This window comes from Myzus persicae, unplaced genomic scaffold, assembly GCF_001856785.1.
Source record: "Myzus persicae strain clone G006 unplaced genomic scaffold, MPER_G0061.0, whole genome shotgun sequence".
In the NCBI taxonomy this organism is placed as follows: domain Eukaryota; kingdom Metazoa; phylum Arthropoda; class Insecta; order Hemiptera; family Aphididae; genus Myzus; species Myzus persicae.
In genome coordinates this window covers 158224-177248 of record NW_019104028.1, presented here as the reverse complement: position 1 = coordinate 177248, position 19025 = coordinate 158224, and the positions used below count along the sequence as shown (strand labels likewise).

Sequence of the window (19025 nt, the reverse complement as noted above, 5' to 3'; positions counted from 1 at the left end):
TAGTTCAAAATAAAAATAATAATATATTATATCCAGTTGTATTAAATTGCCCCTAGTAAATGTAGTAAATGCAACTTAATATAACTGGTATCAACCAAACTGTTATCACGGCTGAACACGGCTGCAGAGATAATGTAATCGTGTGGAAATCGTTGAGCCTCAACATTTGATGTTTTGGTATCCAAAATATCTGCTTCATTCTGAAGATACGATTTAAGGCTCCTAAGAACACATGATGATAATATATGTTTAACGATTGGCATGACTAAATGTATGTAATTCTTGAACAGAAACCATTTTTAAACCGAATCAAAATGTAAACATAACTTCTTGAAATGAGAACAAATCCGTTACCTGGTTAGGTTTTGAATACATTATAGTTTATCAGTATAATATTATCTATTATGCATTGAAATTTAAAACAATGTATTTAGGAGCAAATACTTAACTATAAATTCATATTTTGGTGGGAACTGAGAGTGCGACCAAAAGTAAATTAATAAATTGAAGAAATTAATGTCATTGGAAGAAGTTGACATGGAAAAATGTGTGGAACAAAAAGTAGTGTTCAAAAAAGTACCAAGTCTTGTTATCAAACCCGGATCTTGTATGCTCTTATCACTCTTATCATGGCATGTTTTTCAGACTTTCAATTTCATAATTCATAATCTTAATATTTGAACACGTTGCTCGGACGTTTAGTTGCTACTCGCTTATTGCTTTCGACCCAGCATTCACATCACGATTTACCACATTTCACTTTACCTTCACTCGCCAGTGGCATTCAGTAAACATTAGTATCCACGTTCGTTGTCGTCACTGTCGTCTTGCTGTTCACTGTAGGTATGTTTATACACTAGTTTTTAAATAATTTTTTTGCATACCATTTACTTGCACATCAATTTTAAACATATCCTATGTTTTTACAGATTGATTTTGTGAGTTCAAACGCATTATTAGTTACTGTACAATGGTTCCTTCTGCCAAAGAGATCCGTGATCGGTATATCAAATTCTTTATTGACAAGAAGGGTCATGAATATGTATATTCGTCGTCCGTAGTACCAGTAGATGATCCTACTTTATTGTTTGCCAATGCAGGAATGAACCAATTCAAACCCATATTCTTAGGTACTGTTGCTCCATCTTCGGATATGGCTAAGTGGAAACGGGCCGTTAATACTCAAAAATGTATTCGTGCTGGTGGAAAACACAACGATCTTGATGATGTTGGTAAGGATGTCTACCATCACACATTTTTTGAAATGCTTGGAAACTGGTCATTTGGTGATTACTTTAAAACCGAAATATGCCAGTGGGCTTGGGAATTTTTAACTCAAGAATTTAACTTATCACCAGACCGTTTGTATGTCACATATTTTGGTGGTGATAAAAAATCTGGTCTGGAACCAGACTTAGAATGTAAAAATATCTGGTTGAAATTGGGATTAGCAGAAAATCATATTATCCCTGGTAATATGAAAGACAACTTTTGGGAAATGGGTGAAACTGGACCTTGTGGTCCTTGTTCAGAAATACATTATGATCGTATTGGCAACCGATTAGCTGCTGATTTAGTCAATCAAGATGATCCAGATGTTTTAGAAATATGGAATCTTGTATTTATGCAATTTAATCGCAATCAAGAAGGTACTCTACATAATCTACCTAAAAAACATATTGATTGTGGTATGGGATTTGAACGTCTCGTTTCAGTTATACAAGATAAACGTTCAAATTATGATACCGATTTGTTTCAACCTTTATTTGTAGCTATTCAAAATGGTACAAATGCTCCACCTTATGAAGGTAAAGTAGGCGCAGATGACATTGATCAGAAAGATATGGCATATAGAGTGCTTGCTGACCATGCACGAACACTAACAATTGCCCTATCTGATGGAGGAAGTCCTGACAATACTGGTCGAGGATATGTGTTGAGGCGTATTCTGAGACGTGCTGTACGTTATGCTACAGAAAAGTTAAATGGCAAACCTGGATTCTTTGCAACCTTAGTGAATGTTGTTGTCGATTTACTTGGAGATACATTCCCTGAAATAACCAAAGATCCTCAACAAATAATAGAAATCATTAATGAAGAAGAAGAACAGTTTTTGAGAACTTTATCGCGTGGTCGTAATCTTTTAAATAGAACTATATTGAAATTAACTGACAAAGTTATACCTGGTGAAGTTGCTTGGAAACTGTATGATACTTATGGCTTCCCTGTAGACCTTACATACTTAATGGTTGAAGAAAAAGGATTTACTATTGACATGGAAGCATACGAAGAAGCAAAAAAAAAAGCACAACTTATTAGTCAGAACAAGGTTGGTGGTGATAAAGAGGTAATCTCCTTGGATGTTCATGCTCTTGCAGATTTACAGACAAAAGGTATATCAACAACAGACGATTCACCTAAGTATAACTATAAAGCTGTATCTGATAACCCAGATGCAGAATATACATTTGAAACATGTACTTCAACAGTATTAAGTATTAGATTGATAAATCAATTTGTTAATGAAGTAGATACATTTCAAGAATGTGGAATTATACTGGATAAAACATGTTTTTATGCTGAACAGGGTGGTCAAATTTATGATCAAGGATCTATGGTCAAAGACGAATTCACAGAGTTTTATGTTAATAATGTTCAATTACGTGGAGGTTATATTTTGCATGTTGGAATTCTCGAAAGTGGTAGCTTAAAAGTGGGCGACAAAGTAGTTTTAAAGATTGATGAAAAAAGAAGGCGATTTGTAATGAATAATCATACGGCCACCCATACTTTAAATCATACTTTACGTGTGGTTTTGGGCGATAATTTAAATCAAAAAGGATCTTTGGTCGCCCCAGACAAGTTACGTTTTGATTTCAACAACAAAGCTGCTTTAACAGGAGATCAAGTTGCTAAGGTGGAAAAACTTACAAATGATGTAATAAAACGAAATGATACTGTATATGCTAAAATTGCACCATTAAACGATGCTAAACGTATAAAAGGCTTACGTGCTATGTTTGATGAAACTTACCCGGATCCAGTGCGGGTAGTTTCAGTAGGAGTTGCTGTAGACAAACTTCTAACAGATCCAGAAGGAAATTCAGGATTAGAAACTTCTGTAGAATTTTGTGGAGGCACTCATTTGCATAAAACTGGACACATGGAATGTTTTACCATACTCTCCGAGGAAGCAATATCTAAGGGAATACGAAGAATAGTTGCTGTAACTGGACCAGAAGCAACAAAAGCGTACAATAGAGGTGAGGAACTGAAAAAAGACGTGATGAAACTAGATTCTAAGGATGCAAATTTATCTAAAGCTATAATCGATACACAAGATAAGATCAATAAGTCTGTAATACCGTATTGGGTAAAAGAAGAGCTAAGAAGTGTTTTATCAGGCTTAAAAAAAGGTATTGCTGAGGAGGAGCGAAAACAACTAGCAGCTCTAGCCAGTGAAGTAACAAAATCCTTAAAGACAAAGATATGTTCAGAATCAGACAAATCAATATTTATTTATAAGCTTGATGTAGGTTCTAATACTAAAGTAATGGACGCAGTATTGAAATTGTTGAAGGCAGACATGCCTAATATATCAATTATGTTACTATCTGAAGATATAGAAAGCAAAAGAATATATTGCCAATGTGTAGTTTCTAAAGAATTAAACAAAAAAGGGCTCATGGCAAATAAATGGGTGACCAAAATTGCATCATGTATTAATGGTAAAGGTGGAGGCAAGGCTGACACTGCTCAAGCATCTGGATGTAACGAAACCGGTGTTGAACAACTAATAAGCATCGGAGAACAATTTGCTTCTTTATCGATCAGCTAAATAATTTTATTAATATTTTTGTATATTTTTATGTTTATTTGTTGTCATATTAAATGTATGAAAACCGCTTCTTGCAAACATGTAATACTTAAGAGTAATCATTATAATAATATATTACATACATATTTTTCTGTACCTACCTTGTGTTCTGAATTTGTGTGGTATTTTCATACATCAAACTGATATAATTTGTAAATTTAATTATTGAGGTGTACTGAGTATTTCGTCATCAATTAAGAGATGAGAGAAATAATTACAGTTGTTATATTTTTAGAGGAATCTTTAAAAAAACAATGAGTTTAATATCCTTATATTATTAATAGGTACTACAACTCGCATGCTAGAAATATTAACATTTCTATCAATAACTGATATTTATTTGTACTATAAACAATTCAAAGTACAAAAAAGCTAGTATTATGTACAATACATAGGTAGGTTAATTTAAATTTCTATAAATTAATTTTATGCAATTAGTACTATTTATATTATTTGCAAAATATATTACAAATAACATTGTGTCATCATTACAACCAAGGTTATTTGATGATAATAAATATAAATAATAATTAATAACAATATTCATGGAATAATATGCCACTAATACTAAATGTAGTTATGTATAGAACATTAAAAAACTATTTTACAGATGGGAAGAAAAATATTAAAATCTTCATTTGCTTACTGGTTAACAATTTTTCTTAAATGTATACTTTATAGGTTATAGGTATATTAACAATTACCTAATGCAATGGAATAGTTGTACGTTGGAAATTAGTTAATTAAAATTAAAATTACAGTTGTTGTATTGATTGTGGGTTTATGATTAAATAGTAAATTAAGTAATAATTGTTGTTATAAAAAATATTTTAAAAAAAAATACATAATACCTACCTAAATAAATAATAATATTTCAAATGAGCTAGAGCCTTGCTGAGACAGTCATTTCAATAACACATGATCTTAATATTATAATCAACTAGTCCAGTCCAGATAATTTTGCAATAATATAATATATTAATATAGAATTGTTCCTGTTCGGTTTTGGATTGGATCAACCCGGCACTGGCTTGATGAGTAAAAGTTGAAATTCATATTAATAATATACATTTTAAAGACTAGGTACTTATAATATTTAATAATATTACTTAATGCGAACTGCACTGTTGAGGGTATTATTATTTTTAACTGTCTACCTATGTTTTGCTAATGAATCGTATCACAGCCCTTTAAATGGTTAATCTATTTACAAGATAATTGATGTCGAGTGCAATAAATGAATAAAAGATAATTTTTTGCTCATCAAAGGATTTATCCAATTGTCTATGGATTTAAGACTGTATAGTTGTATTAATTTCGTGCATGTGCAATGATAAGTTGGGCAACATTCGTATTCATGGCAGGTAGGTACAATAACTCCGTAATTACCTACATACCTGCCGGCTACCCCACAATTTTTCTTTGTTTCGTATTTTTTTTTTTTATTCAAAGTTGACTATATAAGTGAGGTAAATTGTGTTTATGCAGCCATATATTATGTACTGGTAGGTTACGTAGGTACCCATACTTGTGACATGAAGAGCGCAGACTTTCAATGGGGGGGGATAACGTTATAACAATTTCATTAAACATTTGCACCCTCCGCCCTTGTGATAAACGTACAGAGAGGTACCTGACCGCGGCAGTCCTCGTCTGCGTTCCCGTTTTTATTTCGAACACAGACATTATATTATTTCATTACATTATAACATTTGACGTTTCGAGTTTAAGAGATACTTCTACCTAGATAATATAATGATGCACTTATTTTACTCAAAAAATATTACATACCTAGGTAATATTTGAAGAAATGTATTGTTATTTTGTTTTGAACTGTACAAGAACACTTTTAACAAAATGTCAAAATGTCCCTATACATATATATATATATATATATATATAATAGTAGGTAGGTATAATAATATACATAAAATACGAATTTTAATCAAACAAGTGTATGATGCGTTCCACCAATTGCGTTGACAGGTATATTTTCGTGGGGGGATTATATTCATTGTTTTTAAGATAAATCGTAGGTTAGTGCAGTAATGTCTCCGCACTAATAATAACCTAATATCGCAAAAAAAAAGGTGGGCAAGTGGTTAATGGTCTGCTGTACAGTAGATGTCTAGATAAGGGACGCTGTAACGGATGTGTTAAATTTGAATTTAATGATATAAAATCAATGTATACAAAGAACGATTCTGAGCGAAGACCAATAATATACTATAACTTATAAGGAATTAGTATCTACGGTGCGGTTATGTTTTTAAAGTGTTACATATTAGAAAACTAGGGTTTGAGTAAAAATATTTGCTTTTCATAATTTTTGTTTTTTTGTATTTTCTGACTTATGATAGCTTCTTTTTCACTGCTGACTCTTCCAAAATACCAACTAGATTCACTTTCCTATCAGAAAATTTGTCGAAGTAGAAAATTGAAGCCTTTGATTACTGCGCCAAAAGGTGATGACGGAAAACAACACACTTCATTGTACAATTTAAATTCAATACATTCATCGCTCCACTTAGAATCTCAAAAGTGGTCATGGGCGGAGAATCCATCTCTCATATAGGTTTTTGTAAATTTTTTAGATAAACGTGCTCGAAAAATGTATTCGTTTTAGGCTTGACTAGAATTATCATAATACTTAGTCATCTACATATTTTGCAAATGGTCTATTATTATTGATTAATTTACTATACATGTATATTAAAATAACTGGCGCTGAACTGGTGTGTTTAATTTCCTGTAACAATAGTAATGTGTCGTCACTAAAATCGAAAAAAATGATTACGTTTAAAACGGTTTTATGGGAAATAGATGCCTACCTATATCTACAACTTGATGTCACCTATACCTAATATTATGGGTAGGCACATACCCTATAGTTTTTGAATTTATATTTTAATGAACTAAATACTATTTTCGTCGATGTATTCATCGTATAATATAATAATGTATTATACTACAGAATCGATACGAAAGATTAATTGGTATAGGTATCTAATGGGTAATAATTATTCGCTCTCGAATCTAGACATCTATCTATACGCGACAAGTTTGATTAGAATATTGAAATGTTGTGTTTTCAAGAACTTAATTTGTCATTATTATAATATATAATAAAGATGTTATGCAGGTACATTATATGTATCATATAGAGTATAGACTCATATGGACGCATAGTGTTTTACAATGTTATTAATTTTATGACAAATACCTACTGACTATTAATAACTTATATATTTGTTTTAATCATTGACTCTTGCTCGAATAAAATATTATAATTTATATTTATTAGCAGTGTTAAAAGTACCAATAGGTCAGTAGGTTACACGGGTACCCATGGTGCTAAACCTACTATGTATAATAATTAATAAGTAATCACCAACTAAATGAATGACATTAATGATATTTAAATATAACAATAAAATTAGAGAAAAAAAAGATTCAAGACTTATTTTGTACACATAAAAAACATAACAATGTAAATATTATTAAATAAATACGTATAGTTTTATCAGGAGTTCGTTGAAACGTTTCGGCACGTTGAACATTTTACCTATAATGACATTATACGGCAATAATATGGCAATGATATATTATATTATTTAGTAACGATTAAGTCCACTAAAAAAATATGTATTTCTTACAACAATCTAGGTAAGTAGGTAGGTAGGTACACATATAGCTTATATGGGTACACGGTAAACAATTGTATACATAATAATAAAATATACACAAGACTCGTGATTTGTTAAGTACAACATTAAATATTACAGCGCAGGCACCATTCCAAAAATAATTTTGAACATCTTACACCTACCGAGGCTGGAAGTACAGATACATTTTGTTTGCAAACAACAATATTTAAACAAAACGATTTTAAGTTAATACAAATCACGTTACCTAGTCTTATTGCGATTGTTTATATAATTTCAATACCTACTTACTCGACACTTTATTTACATACATGACAAAATTGTTTTTTTTTTTTCGTATAAATACGTCTCAAACAGATAGGTACCTATATTATACGTATAATAGTAAACCTCTAATATTGTCAAATAAAAATATTTAAGATATTCTCTGTAGACAATTTTTAATACCGTCACACCATTATTGTTATATCTACCTTATGTACAATTATTATGCGTATGGTCAACACAATATTGACGGCTAATTACACTATACCATAAACAATATACAAACTTTACATACTCATGGTACCCTGTTTTTCATGAAAAATAACGTATATCGTTCTGATAAACGCTTATGATGATTTGGATAACAGTATCAGTAAGACAATGCAATGAAAAATTACGGCAGGCTCAGGATTGATAGGCACACAGTTATTTTTGCCTTCTCTATTGGACGTGGACCCTGTAAACATAAAACCATGGCTTAAAATGTGTGAAAAAATAGGGCGTAAATAAGTAACGATATTTAAAGGGTTCGGCTTAGGCGAACTGTATAAAATACTAAGAAATATGAGATTTCAGGGTGTCGGAGCCTGTTTTTTCAATATTTCGCAATTCTATAAAATTTGAAAGTTATGTTTTAAATTTTAGTTGCTTTAGTTATGATACTTTTCCAATATTCTACTACCCGACACTTATAAGGTGGGTGGGGGTGGTGGTGGGGGGGGGGGGTTGATAGGAGTATTACGTCAACGGAAATGACATCACAGGAAAAACTCTCACACCTCATTAATATGTCGAATTTTGATAATTTTTCTCATCTAAAAGATGAGAACTTTTTACGGGCCAGATCAAGGCTTGAAATTTCTTTTCACTTTAAATAATGCTACAAAAATATGTTTGAAATGGAACATTATTAGAATACTGTGCATTATTCAAATGCATATTTTAGTTACTATAATTACTATTGGAAAATCAGGCTTTTGAATGACCTGCAAAATGTTCAACGGGGCCTGAGAGTTTTTCCTGTAAGACATGTTTTTGTACTAAAAGCGCAACGGCTTTAAGAAAAAATAAACATTGATTTTCTCGTCATACTGAAATTTTTAAAGCACTCTGACTTTCAAAATTCCTAACAATGAAACAGTTTTTTGCTACTCATATAAATTTGGGAAAATGTTTAAAACACGTCCAAAAGAATTTTTAGATAATGTAATGAATACATAATATTATATTATATTATATAAAAATAAACCATTCTGCTTGTTTAGCATACACAGTTGCTATTTAATTATTCGAACATTTTATTATTTAGAATTTTAGAACACCTTCAGTCTAAACCATATAGACTTTTGTTTTTTACGACTCCAAATTGGCTTAAAAGTAATAGTCAGTAGGTACTAGGTAGGTTAGGTAATTATTTATTTAGGTATTTAGTGTAATAGGTATACTGTATTGAAAGTTCAAGTTTGCGAAGGTGTTAAAGTATCGGATTTTGTTATTCTCTTGTGGATCCTACTTAACATAATATGTTATTATTAATTGAAAGATTGTATGGAAGACGGTTGGTAAATATTGTACTTATGAATGAACCTTATTACCTAGGTAGGTATCTACTTCAATAGGTACTTATTATACCTGTGATATGCTGCAGTCCGTTATTTGAAGCTGTCACTGAATTTTGATAATTATTGTTCCAGTTTTTTCCCGGTAATTCTATTAAAAAAAAACATTTATGTACAAGTACTATAATTTAGAATTATATTCGTTTTAAAATTAGTATGTTTCTTACTATAAACTTTGATAGTCCCATCGGTTGCGCCCAAAGAGTTTTTTGAAACACAATGGTAAGTGCCGAAATGTTCTTCTTTTACTTGATTAATGGTTAATCTCATTTCTGTTTTATAATTGACTTCTTTTAACGTTGTATCGTAATTATCTCCTGCAATAGAACATTTTGAAATTTAAATACATATCTATGTGGGTGGGAATCAATCAACATATTGAAATTAGAAAAAGTCATAATTACAAAAATTAGGATGGATTACCTAAATTTTTATACGGCATTTCACAATTTTAAAAACTACGTACAAATGTATGACAGAGGTTATAACTAGATATCTACCTAACAGTTTAACATAACTAAACATAATAGGCACTAAAATATTATAAGTCAATAAAACTAACTTAATGTCCTATTATAATTATTAATTTTTTTTATCAGTACCAACCTTATATAGTAATATAGCTATTGGTACAACATTATTGCATGGAAATGTTATTTAAAAAGAATTTTTTTGTAATTTAATATGCATCATAATCTGTGACATTTAAAATCTTAAAGATAACGGTGAAAAATATTTAGGCCAATCATAACCATTTACAAAATATCCAAATAATATGAAATAATGTAAATAATACCATGGTTCAAAACCATATTTAATGCAAATTTAGATGCCATTTTTTTTTTTGCTAACAATTATTCGTTAGTTGGTTCTAGAAAGAACTTTATTGGTTTGGCAATCATTATAATAATCTAAACTTGATCCTTAATAAGGAATTAGTTTAACAAAATATTGATTTAAAACTTACCTATATGACTATATTGTATTATATTATTTGTGGTATATCTACCTTGAGTCAGTAAGTTTCCGTTTTCTGATGACCAATAATTTATGGACTTCGGGAATGCTTCGACGTGTCATTCTATTGACAATCGATCTCCCACAAAAGCACCGACCAGTTGATTTTGAATCCAAACCATGGGAGCGACTGAAAAATATCGCGAGTAATTGTAAGTACAAATTAATTGAGTTGGACCAATATAATAAATATTATGGTCGATGTATAGATTATTTTTGAATGTCGAGGACATACAGTGGACGATCAGAGTAATGCGTTTGCTGACTGTAGGTGGCACCCCATTGGAAGCAATGCAAAGGTATGAACCCATGTGTTGTCTTGTCACACGGTGAAAGGTAAGAGTGGAGCTATCCACTACTGCAACTGTACAGAAAATTGGGAAAATTAGTATGCAGTGTCTGCTGACAAGGTCTGACAAGTCAATTAATTGTTTTATGGACACATATTATTTATATTATTTAACAAGTAGTTCTGCCTCCGTTGTTGTACAGCATTATCGTTGTTTTTACACGGGAACAGACTACATAATATTCAAATATTAAATCTTAAATATTTACATTATTCACATTTGTATATATAGCTGCAATTATTGTACCTATACTGATAAATTATACGAGTAGGTACAAAATTAAAAAAAAAAAAAGATTCTTTTCACTTATCTACATAATATAATGAGTACCATGTAATATAATATGCGAAATATAGGGTTATCATTTATAATAACTATATCACATAATATAGCAACCCTGAGATAGATCAATAACAAATTGTATTAATAAATTATATTAAATATTATCAGGATACGTATATATGCAATGCGTCACTGCATAAAGTACATAGGTACCTAGCTATAATAATATGATGCATACATTGAAAATTATTACTTGTTTTTAAATATTTATGATATAACTATTTATTTTAATTTCACGTACCACGCATGTATTGTATTTTTATTAATGGGAATTGTTTGTATTTAAATGACGTTACAGTATAATGTATTAATGTCTAATATAATGGATGTTTCATATTACCCTATTTTATTGCTGTACAAAATTCAAAGTTTTGATTGAAAAATTAATTTGCGTTCTTCCGATGTTTAACTGTTGACAGCATTTCAATAAAAATAAATTATTGATTTAGGGCTATTATTTTATTACTTGAAATAATGTGACATTACTCGGTATAGATTTAATTTTGATTTGTCCATTAGTCAAAACAAATATGCAAATAATATGTGGACAATATTCGTTTTATTTATTAAATAAATTTATTTTTGAATTATACTGATATGTTTTTCCTTAGAATAGGTACGTATAATAGGTACTGTACAAATTACAAAACATGTTATAATTTAATATTAAATACCGATAGTGACTATAACTTAACTGGTAAATTAGGATTCTTTTATCTATATTATTTTGTAGGTACCTACGGACCTACGGTAGATAGGTATAAAAAAAACAATAGATCGCATGCGATTTTTGTTGTATTGAAATTAAAAATGTACGATTTATGAAGAGATTGTATTATTGCATACATTGTAACATAATGTAAAACCACATAAAAAAAATAAATCGAAACATATTATAGTACAGTTTTTTTTTAAATTACAACTTTTAAGTTACAACAGTAGTCATAACCTCATTACTTATACCAAGTAATAAGTGTATTAGAGTAAAAGTAGTATTTCAGTAAAGATAACCAGGTAGGTATATCGTATAATAAACTAGAGCCTAATCAATAATAATTATTAATAAATGTTTAATTATACATATTATAATTATTTATAAAAATATTTAATCACAAATTAAATTTGTTTAAAGTTTTATGATTTGACTTCACTATCACAATTGTTTCATTTTAATGCGGCTATTTACTTCACGTGAACTTTCAAGTACATGCACTGCATACTAAACTAAATGTCTACATTCCAATTATTAACTTTTATAAATAAACTTTTGAGTAGAAATCTTATAGTTACATATAACCACAAAGTACCTACATTTCTAATGTTTATGCAATAATCCAGTTATTTACCAGTTAACGTGTTAGAAATCACGATGTTATGGTTGTCTTCTCTTCGCCATGTTATCGTTGGACTTGGGTATCCTGTAGCGGCACATTGTAACGTCACGTTACTGCCTTCGTGTACTACCATGTCTGAACTTGTTGGGTAGTCTAGAATATCTGGAGGCACTAAAATAGTAAAATAGATTTGTAAAAATATGTATATTTTTAAATGACATGGCAGGGTTTCCCAAACTTTATGTTGTAGTAAGTATAGTAATTAGTAACCCACCATTTATTGTAATACACAGAGTATATTAGGTGCAACGGTGCATATACTAAATACAATAGTGTAATATTAAAATTTAATTTGCTTCATAGTAAGTTTTACTTGAGTTAATATTATCAGATGTAGTTTCATGAATAGTAACTATGAATATTCATTTAGATTGTATAAGCATTTTAAATTTGATATTTTTATATACGGTGTACCCGTTATTTATTTATATGTTCTTGTTAATCCGTTGGTTGGCCTATGTACCTCCGGGCTAAGTTCATATTGCGGGATACCATTTAGTGGCATAGACATAACTCATGTAGTTGTGTCTGGGGTGGAAGAAAGGGGGAACAAAACAAAACCTATACAAAAAATATAGACATTTTCAAATATTTAAAATGCCCTAAAAATAAAAATAAAAAGGTCATTAGTATATGAAAAAAATATTTTAAGTGAAACTCTAGTCCCACGAATTCAAATGTTTAGTTACTCTTACATGTTTATGAAATTTTATTTATTTATAAAGACCACCTCTGGGTTGTATAATAAAACGTATACACTGTACATATTTAATTTACTTTATTTCAAAATGTTATACTAAAATACTGAATTATATTGTAAGACAGTTTTCTTTTTTTTTTGCTAATATTCGTCTATTATTTACTTCGTCAGTAGTACGATAGGAATATATAAATATATCATTTTTTTTTACTAGTTTTATCGTCGCAAAGGCTAGAGACCCGGATTATAACAAGTGATGCCTTAGGGTGGTGGGATCTACGGTTAGACGTATTGTTCATATTTTACGTACATTATAATATACTACCAACAGTATTTATATCTAAGTAAGTTGTACTATCTATATCAAATTTGTATGTTGCTGCCACTTGCTACTATAGTGCTATGTGTTAACTATATGTGAACTATAAATTATGAAGAAAAACCTACCGATTTTTCATGATAATGAACAATAGTATTATATTTTTAAGCTTTTGTTGAAAAATATTTCAGAGAATTTCAGAAAAAAAGGCAATATTTGTATCTGAAGACCTGACTACTACTACTACTACTACTACTACTCTCCCGACTACATTGTATATCGACATAACAAAATATAATGTAAAACGATTTATCATCGCAGTTATTTGCTGATAAGAATAACTTTAAAAGTTGGGTAATTCCATCATAGCTATACAACTAATTGTATTACATATTAATTATAGCATGCCTATCAATACAACCAGATCATCAAAAGACTTAATATATTATACTTAGTTAATAATATTGTTAATACGCATGTATTATGTATATATATATATATATGCGTTTTAATATTATGTTAATATGCATAATCGCATTACTTAGAGAAGGTTAATAAATTAAATGGAATTTTATTCGTTGGTTTTTTTTATTGCGGTCAGTTAATATAGGTACCAGTATAATTAGAATTGCGTATTAATAATAAACAACATCCGAAACTCAACAGTTAATAACTAGGTAGGAAAACACCTGCTATCACGATGTGCAGAAAAATAAATCAAGAATAATTAACGCATATAATTGGTCCTGGGAATTACCTTTGGGTTGTATGGGAAGTGCCTGTAATGACTTTTGGTTTCAAATGGAAAAATCTTAAGTAAACACTATACATGACGTGTCATATGGTGCGCATAATATTATATTCAGTGATGTCGTGGAACTCTATAGTTATAAATGCATAACCATGGTAATATAATGATGTGACGTTTTACATGATGTCAGGATGGGTTTTTAAGATTTAATAATTTGTAATAATGAAATAACGAAAATTTCAACCTTCGCACTTTTCATTAACGTGACAATAATAATTATTATCTTCGTCCATAATACAATTTTAGATTAGTTTTTAACATCATAATATTTGTTAATTGTTTTGAATTTTTTGATTTTTACCTGTACTTACAGTAACTTCTACAACGATTTCCATACAATTTTTCCTATGCTCTTATTCACACCACCTCAAAATTTGAACTCAGTAATGTTATGCAGTATTCAAATATAGTTAATAATTGTTAGTTATAAATATAACTATTCATAATTCACAAAATATATAATACACTTCGAAATAATAATGCACGGTATTTGTTAAAATTAATATTGTAGGTTCACAGGTCATATAATTTATGCATAAATAATATTTTTATGGTTTACTGGGTACCAATTTAAATAGGACGTAAATCATAATGTATGATTGGGAGGTGTAAGTCCCACAACACGGGTTTCTGTGCTCAGAGTAATTTTTGCAGTTCCTAAAAATCAATCCAACTTGTAGTCTTCTGTACATATCATAATATAGGTATACTACATCGTCATATAGAGACGGAGTTGCCAGGAAATGTCAAATTTGATATGACTATATGATAGTTAATATTATAGACTTGCACATTTTTTTTCGGATCGTAATTTGTATTCTTTGTATAATATGTGTTTTGAATAATATAATAATAATAATAATAATAAACGTTTTATAAACGTGAAACGGTATTCGATTAATCTTACCGACTACGTCGAGATACGCGATTTGATTCTTCATGGGGTCAGTGTTTATCTGGCACATGTAAAACCCACGGTCGCTCTGCCGTACGTTTCTGATGTGCAGCCTCCACACCCTGTGGTCTGTGTGCGTCACCTCCATACGGTCGTTTTTCGTCACCACGAGCGTCTGTATGGACAGTATCGTCTGCGTGTCCACTCTTAGCCAGGCCACCTGTGTGCAACACAACACCGATATCGTAATAGTAAACACTTATAGGCTTAAACGTAAATAGCGAATAAAAATTGAGAGGGAGGGGCTTGAGTACCGGCGACTTTTTCAACTACTCTATTCTCCTATGCTTCCTCGAAAAAAAAAAAAACCCTAGCCACAAAATGTTCTTTTCTGAGCAATTTACAATACTTATTACAAATTACAAAACTGCAAGTTATATAGGTACTTCAGTAGAACAATATATATTGCGAAGACTTAACATTATATAGTCATTAATCGTCATAACAAAGTTTAATTAAAATAAATATAATGAGCAAAATATAATAATAATGCAGTGCAACTAATGATTTAACTCACTTGCCGGTTAGATCGAACCCGTTCAGATAGCGTTTCACTTTATACAACTGTAAAAATGTCACTATCGACGTTGTTCAGCGTGGCAGTAAAACATTTTGGATTCAATACTTTTTTCAATATTTGGGAGTAGCCAAGTCCCCAAAGCCTCCACCCATGTGTATACCTAGGTATACATATTATAATAATATGTAGTCGGTCTGCGGGGCAATCGTTCGCGTGCAAAACGTTCATTCTATAAATACTGCCACACACATATATAATGTGTACAATCACATTTACATCAATATGTATAATATACAGTGTGTAAATGTGTACCTGTACGGTACAACTATTAAGTATTATGTATAAATACACGTTTCGGTGTAAACCGCATACGTATAAATATCTGCGTGGCGCCGCCGGGTATATCAACATTCAACAGCCATTATAAGCGTGAAATAATTATTATATTACACGCGAAACTCCTCGCACAAGTCGTATATAGCAGGTATATAAGTATATAACAAACAATAATTAGTATTGGATTTCAATAATTGACACAACCACGGCAGCAACAGACTCTATATAATATGCAGTTTTGTGTATAACATAATTACGTATAAACTCTTCGCACACCGACAGCGGGGATTTCGTTCAAGAAGTTAACGTTTGCGCTCCGCTGACTAGCACTCGTATTATCATATTATATGCGCCACTCTTATTATATTTTATGTCTTGTGTTTATAGTGTTTGTGTGCAGTTTGTTGTACTGTGTACGCCGTACGCGATTGCGTTATTGGTAATTATTATTATAGCATATAGTGCTGAGAAAAATTATTTCAGACTCTGAAAGAGAAAAAAATTCTGGCAAATATCGGCGCCGATATGGTACTTACACACGTAGTACTTACGCCTTGTTTTACATTTTTATACTGTCTACCGAGACACAGAGTACCCAAACCTCTTACGTAAGTCGTAAATGGTTATGGATATAATATACCGCGTATTCGTGTGTATGGACCATGTTCGTGCGATGTGCACGAGGGCAAGTATTAAATTTGATCACCGATTTATTATTTATCACTATAGAAAAAATACGTTATTTATCGTTTATCTGTTTCACGTCGGATGTCAAAAACGCTCAAAATGGAAATGGAAATTTCTAGAATTAAAATACAGGTAGCACATGTATGTTATATGTATACTTTATAGATAGATATATCATATGTATACCACCAACAGCACCAACTATGTACCTACTTTATACATGGTAGTACATGGTACATTACAGTCGTGCATGATTCCTTTTATTTTTGAAATTTGCTTTTAGTCTTAAAATTTAAATTGCTTTCGATATTTCAAGACCACTTTGTATAATTGAATTCTTGTCGTCTTTTAACCTGCTATACTCAATTTAAAATATTTTTCGGTTCACGTAGGTAGGTACAAAACGTTCTTTAAATAAATTAAAACGAACTTCGTTGGGTTCATTATCTAATATCTTATCAAAAAACGGAAGGGACGAATAACAATATAAATTAAATAACGCAAGTCTTGTATTGTAACAAAATGTTTGTATATATTTTTTCCAATTTTTAAGGGATAGTTACTACTTATAAAGCAGCCTATAGCCTATTACAACACTGGGTAAACAACGAAAACCTTCAAAACATTACATAATAAACTATTTTCTTTAACGTGAAATACTCTTTTAATTTATGTACCTACACCGACTTAAGAAAAATAATATTTTTGATTTATTATATTAAAACAAAATTCTAGGACAAATTTACACAGTTATGAGTTATTGTTGAGCACACATCTTACGGGTATTCAAAGATACGAAATATGCACGTTCGGACAGAGTGAGAATGACTGTAATAATTGTCATCATAAAAAAAAGTCCGCAATCCTTTATATTAGGTAGGTGCCTACCGTGGCAGTTTGTCTTCCATATTATAAATTATTATTATATAAGTAGTGTTCCGCGATGACACTTGGGAACCAAACATTTTAAAATTAAAGATCTTAGTAATTTTTGGGGAGCACAACATGGTAGGTCACTCGGGTAATTAGGCGTGCTAGAATTTATATATGTACCCCCACGCCAGAGTCCCGCGAGTACAATAGATAGTGGTTTGCGTGAATACCGCGGCCGTATCCCCTATTATTATTTTCCGCAAACTCTTCACTTCTTCCACCCAAAAAATATGTACGGGAAAAAAAAACAGAGGACACACAGACCCCCGTAAAATGGAATAATAATAATAATAATATTATTATAAACTATGCAGACCTATTCGTGCGCGTCTCCCGCAGGATTTATACACGGATAACCACGACAACAATGCGCGAGTGGAGTGATTTAGTGAAATTCGATAGAACCGAAATCGTATTTATTATAATATTAATAACGATGACCAATTAACGTGTAAGGCATAGTATGATACGATAATAATTTAATAATTATAATATATAATAATGGTAACCCCCCGGGGCGGGGGGGGGGGGACCGACATCAAAATGAAATGAAAAAATAGGCAGTGACATTTGCCGCGGTTCGATTGACATTTTCTCCGTCCAAAATGTCACGACGAGGCGTCGAACAATGGCGATAAGGTGGCGGACACTTTCTTGAGATCGCGACGGGGTGGGCGTTAATTGCTCTGGCCGCGGCGGCGTCTATATAGGTACAGACTTCCTAATATTTCTATAACTACGTCATTTTTCACACACGCATGTAGCAAAAGTCATGAGCGAATATTATTTAAACAGAAATATTATGGTTTTGAAACGACGAAAAAGTACGATTTCCTCGACCTGCAATTGAATTTTATTTAAAGGCTAAAAGTATGGTGAAAATTAATATCTATAATTTCAAAAATCATAATTTTCAATAATAGAGTCAATAATTAATAATTTTTCCAAACATGCATAACCATGGTTATTCATTTTTATTTTTTCGTGCACATTTATATTTCAATATTATTTTGTGGTATCGATCAAAATGTGTTTAGAAAATATCCTCATAGGTTTTCCAGAACTGCGTTTTAGTTGAAAATAATGATTGCAATGATATGTAATAGCTGTTTCAGGGTACCTACATATTCAAGCCTCAAGCGGTATACACTGTAATCGAGTTTAAACTGTTATTATTACCATTTGTTTGTATTATTTTAAGGGTCGACTTGGATGAATTGAAAATTTACCTTCCTA

The 19025-nt window shown here is 30.8% G+C and overlaps 2 protein-coding genes across 3 annotated transcripts in view; one reads left to right on the top strand and one right to left on the bottom strand.

The window, feature by feature from the left end:
- Positions 1-624: 624 nt before the first annotated feature.
- Positions 625-3977, top strand: LOC111037782 (alanine--tRNA ligase, cytoplasmic). 2 transcript variants are annotated; one of them, XM_022320539.1, is made up of 2 exons: positions 625-839; positions 930-3977. In XM_022320539.1, exon 2 carries the CDS (start codon positions 971-973, stop codon positions 3836-3838), a length of 2868 nt encoding a protein of 955 aa, XP_022176231.1. In that variant the 5' UTR covers positions 625-839; positions 930-970; the 3' UTR covers positions 3839-3977. The 2 variants fall into 2 exon arrangements, with proteins under 2 accessions (XP_022176231.1, XP_022176230.1); XM_022320538.1 differs by having other exon boundaries at positions 625-843.
- A 3177-nt stretch (positions 3978-7154) lies between these two features.
- LOC111037784 (lachesin-like) overlaps positions 7155-19025 on the bottom strand; it is a 31388-nt gene continuing 19517 nt past the window's right edge. Inside the window, 7 exon segments of the mRNA XM_022320542.1 lie at positions 7155-8263; positions 9439-9516; positions 9593-9742; positions 10435-10572; positions 10678-10806; positions 12481-12639; positions 15266-15473. Of these exon segments, the coding sequence (XP_022176234.1) occupies positions 8154-8263; positions 9439-9516; positions 9593-9742; positions 10435-10572; positions 10678-10806; positions 12481-12639; positions 15266-15473 (972 nt within the window). The 3' untranslated portion in view covers positions 7155-8153.